The 10711-nt window shown below is 42.9% G+C and overlaps 1 protein-coding gene across 2 annotated transcripts in view; it reads right to left on the reverse strand.

Annotated features, from left to right (window-relative positions):
- The window catches only part of LOC105479105 (transcription termination factor 2), a 44609-nt gene extending 42978 nt beyond the window's left edge, over positions 1-1631 (reverse strand). For both annotated transcript variants that reach the window (XM_071093325.1, XM_011736922.2), the window contains exons 1-2: positions 1565-1631; positions 1383-1485 (exon numbers count right to left, since the gene is read on the reverse strand). In XM_071093325.1, the coding sequence (XP_070949426.1) occupies positions 1383-1485; positions 1565-1592 (131 nt within the window). In that variant the 5' untranslated portion in view covers positions 1593-1631. The remainder of the gene's footprint in view (positions 1-1382; positions 1486-1564) is intronic.
- Positions 1632-10711: the final 9080 nt, after the last annotated feature.

Genomic DNA, 10711 nt, shown 5'->3' on the forward strand with positions numbered 1-10711 from the left:
CTTGTTTTGGGTAAGTTTTTTAATCACTCCCAACTTACTATGAAAAAATTTAAATATATATAACATTTGAGAGTAAACAGGTTTGAGTGAAAGTTTAAAGTACTCTCCTATACCTATGGCACTTTTTTGGCCTATATTTTGGTTATCAGATATATTCCAAATAAATCAAGTTTATCAAATAATTGTCTGCAAATACCACTGTACTAGTTTGTATAGCAAAGCATTTGTGTAGATGGGACCTAAATAAGAGTGTTTCTCTTAATGTAAAACCAAATCTTATGCCACCATTAATGCTGAATTCCTGCAAACGTAAAAATGCTTCTACCTCACAAAACTTGACCTGACAGGCTCAGTGTAAATCATCTAACTCATGAAACAGAAACATGGGAAGTTAGTGTACATGTTGAAAGGACACTTTTCTAATACTGGTATCCATTATGTACTTTACATCTGACACGTGGAAAAATAACTTTTCTCTAACAAGTTCCGCTGAATAGAGAGCAAACGTTTAATGATGTGATGGTAGTTTTAAAATTCACATAGAAGATGTAGACACTTGGTATTGTGAAAACATTAACACTTGACAAACTATTAACTTTCCTCACTTTAGAGAAGATGCTTAACATTTCTGACTCTCTCCTCCCACCTCAGCCTCACGAGTATCTGGGACTACAGGCGTGTGATACCATGCCCAATTTTTTTTTTTAATTTTTTGTAGAGACGGGGTTTCACCATGTTGCCCAGGCTGGTTTCGAACTCCTAGGCTCAAGCGATTCGCTCGCCTTGGACTCCCAAAGTGCTGGGATCACAGGCCTCACACACCGCGCCAGGCCGTCCGTTGTTTCTTCCAGCGCTAATTTCTTTGAATTATCAATTTCACCATTTAGATGCAGAGACTCCTATTTTAAAATAAAAAGGCTAACAACTAATCACTAGAGTGTTTTAAGCTCAAACATTTAAAAAAACAGTCGGGCCTAAAACTAGTGCAAAACACAGATAAATTATTTTCCACCATGTCTGCTGTGTGTCCTTACTCCTTTAAAGGGGGAGGGACTGTCTGAGCAGAAGAAGGGAGTGGTTAAGTCCTGTCAGGTGAATAGAAACCCAGAGCTGGAAAACACCGATCTTCAATTTTACAGGTAGGGAAACCATCGGCCCAGAGAGGGAGAGTAACCAGCCTCGGGTCACACAGCCAGAATTAGCTGGGCGTCTTCCAAACACGCCACGCTGCCCTGGGATCACCAACTGCTTAAAGGGTCCTGACAACGCAGACCAGGGCCCCACCACTCCTCGTCTCTGTGGCCCCCAACAGCGGGGAGCCGGCAGCTCCTCTCGGGAGGCCCCGGGCAGCCACAGGGAGTGGGGCCCAGGTCGAGACCTACTCGGTGGCCCGCACGAAGCTGCACGTGTCTGCCCGGCACACGTAGAAGCTCTTTCCTTTATTCGGGCCATCGCGGACGCCGGTCTTAAGAAAGCAGAAAGTCCCTGAAGAGAGAAGAAAGTGAACGATTACGCCACGCTAAATTAACAGGCCTCAGGGGACGCTGAGACCCTGGCCCCTTACCGTGCTCCGGACACCTAACTACTTCCATCTCGCTGGGTCTCCCAAGTTCCACAAGGCCCCGCCCCAAATTCTGCTTCCGCCTTTTACTCCGCCCTCTTTGTTCAGGAACCAACCATCACTCAGCTCTTGCAGTCTTAATCCCGCCCACAATTCTCCGCCCTTGGCCTTCTTACATCCTACCCGCCATCAGCCAATCATATAGGAACTTCGCTAACCTCCAACCAATCACAGCCGCCCTCAGGTATGGCGCGCGCCGAAATCAAATACTAAGCGAGCGGACGTGGAAGACCCGGCATTTGCTGGCTGGGGCGTGGCTGAGGCTGGGGAGAAACTTAGAAGGCGGCGGGGTTTCCGGAGGAAAGGAATCATGGATTTGCAGGTCTTGGAAGAGGGAAGGGCAGCTCTTGTTTACGTTTAAAACCGAGAGGCGGCCCTAGGGGTAACGCCAGTTAGCAGGCGCTGAAAGGCCCTGGCTTCGCGGGCGTCTCTGAGCCAGGCTGGCGCTCGTGCGCGCTGGGCTCCTCGCTCAGTCGCTGGCGGGGAGGCTGGGGGAAGCCGCAGCTGCAGGCGGAGCCGCGAGATTTGCGGTGCAGGAGCCGGAGCGGCCGGGGTGGTGGGAAGTCCCTGGAAGCTGCTGCGGGGAACTGAAAAGGCTTTCATAGGCAGGCACAAAGACTTCTCTAGGACCCCCCTCCCCCCAACAATGCTTTAAGTTTGCCTCGTGCTTTAGATTTCACAAAGTGCTTACACATACACGGCTCTCCTCACTCAGCCTGATGAGATGGGTAGCATTTTATGGAAGATCCGGAGACTCAAATTTGAGAGACTCACCCAAGGTCAAAGAGTTGGCCAGTGGGCTGGTCCGTGGACAGGTGCGCGGGTCTCAGCGCCATTTGGCCCGCGCAGCTGCTACCTGTGTGTACTGGATGTTCTTTAGGCTCGCCCAGAGTGGAAGCCCCGAGTTACCAGCCTCAAAGTGGAAACTACGGAAGGGGAAATAGATGACTTTTGGTGAAGGCGAATTTTGCTTTATTATTTTGTACTGTCAAACTTTTTTTTACTAATATTCTTTTGTAATTTTGAAAGTGGAAGATGAGGTTAAATAGAAGAAAGGGGACAGTTCCCTTCTATTTAGCTTCATCCTCGATTTTTAAAATTTGAAGTTGTAATCAAAACTATTAGTAAACAAAAAGAGAGGAATAGATACCAGATTTATTGCAATAGAAATAGTTTCATATTGCAGCTATTGAGGACCATATGTCCCAGACATATGGTGTGGCACCTGCACTGTTCTTATGGGGGCCGTAGAACAGAAAATCTGTAATGTCTAGGAAATCTCGGCGATGTGATAAACGTACATCTTATGGGGATCCAGAGAAAGGGAGACAAACCTGAGGTATCATTTATTAATTAAACAATACTTGTTAAATAGCTTTTTTATGCCCGATGTGGACTAGGTGCTTGAGAAATGTAAAATTTATTCATTTACACACACAAAGTTTGAAACAACTATTCTAACCGCAAGAAACTTACTCAGTATTTTGAGGAGACTGAACTAGTGCATATTGAACACTTACATAAAAATATAAAATAGTATTTAAATGTCAAAATGAATGGAGTTATTAGCAACTCTCCAGGGCTAGAAAAAAATGGAATTTCCAAAGTGGAGTTCATTTATACATAACTACCCTTCTGAAACTTAGATGAACTTAGAGATAAGACAGGAACAAAAAACAGGTAGAGGCATTTTCATTATTCCGAGATTGTTATTCTTGCAATTGATGTATTTGTACGTGTTTAATAGATGCTGTGTTGGAGGTAGTACACCATGAATACAGGATTTGCAGAAAGAGGGGCATGGTAATTAATTATTTCTTGAATAATTTTTAAAATAAGGCAAAATCGGGGCCTCTTAAATATCCCATTAAGGAAGAAGCACCTCCTCTGCAAGTACCCAAGTCAGTATCTCCAGTCCAACCCGGTAAAAGGGTGCACAGCCAAATCACAAACGGGGAATATTTCTTCCATAAATTTAAAATATACTAGATAAAAATGTTAAGTCTCTGGGCAACTTACTCCACCTCATCATATTTAAAAGATTGAAAAAAATAAGTTTGAGATTGGATGAAAGATGGTCATAACTGGAAACATTTTTAAAATTAATTATTATGCCTGTTGAGTGTGGTGGTGGGCACCTGGGGTCGTGGCTACTCAGAAGGCTGAGGTGGGAGGATGGCTTGAGCCCACAGGTTCGAGGCTGCAGTGAGCTGTGATTATGCCACTGCACTCCAGCCTTGGTGACAGAGTGAGACCTTGTCTCTTAAAAAAAACACAAAAAAACATATGCCTATTGAAATAAACTATAATGAATTATACAATATACACTTTTCAAAATACATATGTGTATTGGTGTATGTGTATTATTTTTTATTCTTCATTTATATTTTAAATTTGTATTCTTAATTAGCCTACAGACCCCTGGAGAGACTTTGGGAGAATGTGCTTTATGGATCTCTATTTTGAGTAAAGTTTAGAGTTTGTTTTTCCTTAAAGCTTGATTTATTCAAAATAATGTCTAGGCTGGGTCCTAGATTTAGATGGTTTAAAATGCACAGGTTAATTATCCAATAAATTTTTCAGTATGGAGCTGGTCAAATGCAAAGTATATGTTGGAATTGTTCTAAAACTGGACTGTGGTAATGGGTGCACAATTGATTAAATTTACTGTACTCGTCGAATTTTACACTTTAAATAGGTGAATTCTGTGATATCTAAATTATACCTTAATAAAGCTGTTTTCAAAACTAAGTAATGCCAAAACATCTATCTGCTGCATGGAAAGTAATAACTAAAATTAGTCATCTAGATATGTTGGCATCCTAAGGAAATATCCTAATGGGTGAAGAAATAAAATGGTAGTAGAAACCCTTCAGTTACAGAAGAAAACTAGTTCTCTGACCTGTGAAATATTGAATAAAATCTAGGGTGGGCCAGGCAAGGTGGCTCATACCTGTAATCTCAGCATTTTGGGAGGCTGAGGCAGGTAGATCGCTTGAATCCAGGAGTTTGGGACCAGCCTGGGCAACATGGTGAAACTCCATCTAATACAAAAATACAAAAATTATCCGGGCTTGGTGGAGCATGCCTGTGGTCCCAGCTACTTGGGAGGCTGACTTGGGAGGATCACCTGAGCCCAGGGAGGTTGAAGCTTCTGTGAGCCATGATTGAACTACTGTGCTCCCGCCTAGTGCAGACACTCATTTTGTTTTTATTTTTCTTTTCTTTTTTGAGACAGTGTCTTGCTCTGCCACTGACTGGAGTACAGTGGTGTAATCATAGCTCACTGTAGCCTCAACCTCTGGAGCTTAAGCAATCCTCCCACCTCAGCCTCTGGAGTAGCTGGGACCACAGGTATGTGCCACCACACCTAACTAATTTTTTGATTCTTTGATTTCTTTTTTTTTTTTTTTTTTTTTTTGTAGAGAGGAGGTCTTGCTGTGTTTCCCAGGCTGGTCTCGAACTACTAGGCTCAAGCAGTCTTCCTGCCTCACCCTCCCGAAGTGCTGAGATTACAGGTGTGAGCCACCACACCCAGGAACAAGTCCAACCCCACAAAAGCAGGGCTTGGCCAGGCACGGTGGCTCAAGCCTGTAATCCCAGCACTTTGGGAGGCCCAGGCGGGCGGATCACGAGGTCAGGAGATCGAGACCATCCTGGCTAGCACGGTGAAACCCTGTCTCTACTAAAAAATACCAAAAAACTAGCCGGGTGAGGTGGCGGGCGCCTGTAGTCCCAGCTACTCGGGAGGCTGAGGCAGGAGGATGGCGTAAAGCTGGGAGGCAGAGCTTGCAGTGAGCCGAGATCCGGCCACTGCACTCCAGCCTGGGCGACAGAGCGAGACTCAGTCTCAAAAGAAAAAAAAAAAAAAGTGGGGCTTAATTCTTGGGAAAATGAGAGAATTATACTTTCTGTGGTCAGCATTGTGCTGACTGGCATACATTAAACATGTCAGACCTCCATAAGATACCAGTGGTGAGAGGATGAGCTAGAACATTCACCTTTTGACATCTCAGTCACTACCTTATTGTTTTAAAATAATCAGCATTTCCAAGTTTCAAGTGATTTGTAAAATTCCAGCTGCTATGCTTTATTGATTATTTTTTAAATTGTTCAAATTTATTTTTCAAATCAGCAGATCATTTTAAGAATCATATTTACTTTTCTGAACTTCTGGTGTTTTTGCTTGTTGCTTTGGGATACGATGGGAAGCAGTAACTAATTTTAATTGACAGATAAAGGATTGTTCCCCATTAGGCACATTCTGAGAGGGAAAGTCATATTCTAACTTTTCCTGAGGTGTGTTCTGAGATAGTACTTGTATATGCATTGTCACATTTCATTGTCACAACTAGCCTAGGGATGGGATTGTTTATCCCCATTTTCAAGATGAAGATACTAAAGTTTAGAGCAGTTAAGGAGCTGACCTTACAGAGCTGCTCCTAAAACTTTGGAACGGGATAGTACCCATGGATTAATTTTGAGCTGGCTCAAAGTCACAAAGCTGACACCAGCCGATCAGGGACTAAAAGCCATTTTTCAAAACTTTCAATCCAGTTCTTGCCACTATAGTATTTTTATAAAGCATAAATTATTCAGCAATACATTCAGATATTTAACCCACACATCGGTAAGCGTTTAGGTATTTGCTGTGGTGTACAGACATGGCTAAACAAATCCAAGACAAAACCCAAAAACCCAAGTCCTGCCATTTTCTAAATGACCACTAGGTAGCAGCATAGTAACATAAAAACCAAACTGAGGCCCACCCTCTTCTGTTTCATTCTTTTTGTTTGAAGATAGGTAATGGTAATTCAATTTCATTTCATTTCATTTCGTGCCTTTCAAACATATGACTGTTTTCAACTTGTCCTTTGACATAGGCTCAATCAGGATGATACTGTAATGAAAACAAATGTGGTTATATTTTGTAAAGCCAAGAGACTACAAATTCTTTTGTTGTACCAATATATTTTCAGTATTAGATTCCAAATTTCACTGTTCTTGAAATATTATTCCAAAAGTGGTTCAAAGCAGGCTCTTCATCTTCGTCTTCTTTTTTTTTTTTTTTTTTTTGTAAATGTGCAATTCTTCATATATATATATATATATAAATGGAGTCTTGGTCTGTCGCCCATGCTAGAGTGGAGTGCAATGGTGGGATCTTGGCTCACTGCAACCTCTGCCTCTTGTGTTCAAGTGATTCTCCTGCCTCAGCCTCCTGAGTAGCTGGGATTATAGGCTTGTGCCACCGCGCTCAGCTAATTTATGTATTTTTAGTAGAGATGGGGTTTCACCATGTTGGCCAGGCTGTTGAACTCCTGACCTCAGGTGATCTGCTTGCCTTGGGCCCCCAAAGTGCTGGAATTACAGGCTTGAGCCACCATGCCTGGCCACAATTCTTTTTTTGTTTGTTTGGTTTTTTGTTTTTTTTTTTTTTTTTGAGACAGAGTCTTGCTATGTTGCCAGGCTGGAGTGCAGTGGCATGATCTTGGCTCACTGCAACCTCTGCCTCCTGGGTTCAAGTGATTCTCCTGCCTCAGCCTCCCAAGTAGCTGGGATTACAGGTGCCCACCACCACGCCTGGCTCATTTTTGTATTTTTAGTAGAGATGGGGTTTCACCATGTTGGCCAGGCTGGTCTCGAACTCCTGAACTCAGGTAATCCACCCACCTCAGCCTCTCAAATTGCTGGGATTACAGGTGTGAGCTACCACGCCCAGCCCACAATTCACTTCTTAAGTAAATTTATGAAGTTGTGCCATCACCACCAGAATCCAGTTTTAAAACATTTCTATCACTCAAAAACTTTCCTCAAAGCTGTGTGTAGTCAATTCCAACTGCCACCCCCAGCTAGTCCCAAGGCAACATCTGATATGCTTTCTGTCTTTATAAGTTTGCCTTTTCTGGACATTTCATATAATAGAGTCATGTAATATGTAGACTCTCGCCTCTGTCTTCTTTCACTTACATAATGCTTTTGAGGTTTATCCATGTTGCACATATATCAGTATTTCACTCCTTTTTATTGCTGAGTAGTATTCCACTGTGTTCACTCACCAGTTAGTGGACATTTAGATCATTTTCCTTTGGAGTTATTAGGAATAATATTGCTATGAACATTAATGTTAAAGTCTGTTTTGTTTTTGGTTTTGTTTTTTTTTTAAATGGAGTCTTGCTCCATCAGGCTGGAGGCAGTGGCACGATCTCAGCTCACTGCAACCTCCTCCTCCTGGGTTCAAATGATTCTCCTGCCTCAGCCTCCCGAGTAGCTGGGATTATAGGCTTTAGCCACCATGTCCAGCTAATTGTTATATTTTTAGTAGAGATGGGGTTTCACCATGTTGGCCAAGCTGGTCTCAAACTCCTGACCTCAGGTAATCTCTCTGCCTCAGCTTCCCTAAGTGCTGGGATTACAGGCATGAGCCACCACACTTGGCCTAACGTTAAAGTCTTTATATGAACATTTGCTCTCATTTCTCTTTGGCAGATAACTATGAGTGGAATTGCTAGGTCATATGGTTAGTTTAACTTTTTTTTTTTTTTTTTTTGAGACGGAGTCTCGCTCTGTCGCCCAGGCTGGAGTGCAGTGGCGCGATCTCGGCTCACTGCAAGCTCCGCCTCCTGGGTTTACGCCATTCTCCTGCCTCAGCCTCCTGAGTAGCAGGGACTACAGGCGCCCGCCACCGCGCCCGGCTAATTTTTTGTATTTTTAGTAGAGACGGGGTTTCACCGTGGTCTCGATCTCCTGACCTTGTGATCCGCCCGCCTCGGCCTCCCAAAGTGCTGGGATTACAGGCGTGAGCCACCGCGCCCGGCCTGTTAGTTTAACTTTTTAAGAAATTGCTAAACCACTTTCCGAAGTGGCTATACCATTTTATATTTCCACCAGCCACGTATGAGGGTTCCCAGTTCTTCGCATCCTCGACAATGCTTGTTATTGTGTGCATTTTTTAGTAGGTGTGAAGTGGTATCTGATTTTTTTTTTTTAATTTGGATTTTTCTATTGATGTGGCACTCTTTTTCATGTGCTTTTTAGCCATCATCTTCCTCTTTTTAAATGGTCTTGAAAGTCTCTTTAATGTTTGTATGGAACTTAAACCTAAGTTAAAATGACATTAATTATTATTAATACAAAGAGATGAAAGACATAGTAATCGTTTGTATAATGTTAAGTAACAAACATTATACAATGTACTATGTACTATGACTATAGTCATGTCAATTTTTTTTTTTTTTTTTTTGAGACAGGGTCTCACTCAGTCCCTCAGGCTGGAAGTGGTGCGATCTTAGCTCACAGCAGCCTCCATCTCCCAGGCTCCAATAGTCTTCCCACTCCAGCCTCCCAAGTAACTGAGACTACCAGAGCACACTACCACAGCTGGCTAATTTTTGTATTTTTTGTAGAGACAAGGTTTCACTATGTTGCCCAGGCTGGTCTCAAACTCCTGAGCTCAAGCAATCTGGCACGTTGGCCTCCCAAAGGGCTGGGATCATAGGTGTGTGCCATCGCACCTGACATGAAAAATATGTTTAGTCACAACAAACTATTAACTTTCAAGACTGCATATTGTATGATCCCATTTATATACCTCTGGGAGGTTGGGTTGGGAGATTGGTGCAGTTTTTATTTCTACAACTAGCACGTATTGCTCTGATTTTTAAAAATCCAATAAAGATATTAAACGCAAACACATAGAAAACAATAACAAAGAGGATGTACCAAAATAAGAATAACAATGCTTATTTAAGATGGTAGGATTATTGGTGTTCTTTTCTTCTTTTTCTCCCATTGTTTTATATGGCATATAATGGTATTATACTATCAGCAGTAGAGTAGTCATAGGCGCCACGTCTCTGTACCTTCATCAGAACAGCTCTTAAACTTGCCTAGTTCTCATCCTAGCTATTCAATCCTAACCTTCCTCTAATTAATCCTTTCTTTCTTTTATTTGCTTCATGCCCTCCTACCCAATTTTTTGGTATCTGATTCAAGTTTTATACCAAGCTGTTTATTCCCTCTTCCCCTTAACCCTATACTAGTTATTCTACTTAATTCTAACCTTCTTCTCGACCCTCATTACTCATTTGTTCCCTAAAACCTTCGCCGCTTTACACATTCAAGATAACCTTGAGCCTCAAGGCCTCCACTGGCTATGTACTTGTTTTCTGGTGGCCACCCTGAGTTGTATTTCTTTCTTTCTTTTTTTTTTTCCCCCTTGTTTTTTAAGACAGAGTCTCACTCTGTCGCGAAGGCTGGAATGCAGTGGTGTGATCTCGGTTCACTACAGTCTTCGCCTCCCAGGCTTCAGCAATTCTGCCTCAGCCTCCCGAGTAGCTGGGATTATAGGCGCATGCCACGATGCCTGGCTCATTTTTGTATTTTTAGTAGAGACGGGGCTTCACCATGTTAGCCAGGCTGGTCTCGAACTCCCAGCCTCAAGTGATCGCCCACCTTGGCCTCCCAGCGTGCTGGGACTACAGGCGTGAGCCACTGCAGCCGGCCTCTTTTTGTTTGTTTGGTTTTCTTTTCTTTTTGTTTCTGAGTTGCATTTCTTCTGGAAAGCAACAAATGGCACTAGGGTGGATTCCAGGTTCTCAAGTTGAGCGTAGACAATACTACCCAATGCTCTGAAGACTTTTGCCATGAAGTTTGTGAGCCTCCTTGGATGCTGGGATCTTAGTAGCTGAGAAAACTCTGGCAGAGTTCTTCCTGGTTCTCCCTCCTTTTCCTTTCTGAGTTAGCCTGGGAGCCAGAGCAGAGCAGCCTCTGGTTTTTGCTGCTATTTTTTAGTATGAAAATGGCCTTAAAGAACTCGTCAACCTTTTAAAACATGAATCAGGTTCTGTTACTCTGCTTATAACTCTTCAGTGACTTTCTATTACACTTAGAGAAAAAGGTGAAGTCATCCTTTTGGTTCCTATGGGCATTGCATGATCTGGCCCTACCTGCTTCCCCTCTCACAGACAGCCATCCCACTCCCCAACCATTATATTGCAGCCGCCCTAACCTGTTTTCTGTTCCTCAGTGTGCCAAGCTTCATATTACCCTAAGGCCTGCATTTATATTGTGCTTTCTGCCTGGAATGCT

This window comes from Macaca nemestrina, chromosome 1 (assembly GCF_043159975.1).
Source record: "Macaca nemestrina isolate mMacNem1 chromosome 1, mMacNem.hap1, whole genome shotgun sequence".
Classification (NCBI taxonomy): Eukaryota; Metazoa; Chordata; class Mammalia; order Primates; family Cercopithecidae; genus Macaca; species Macaca nemestrina.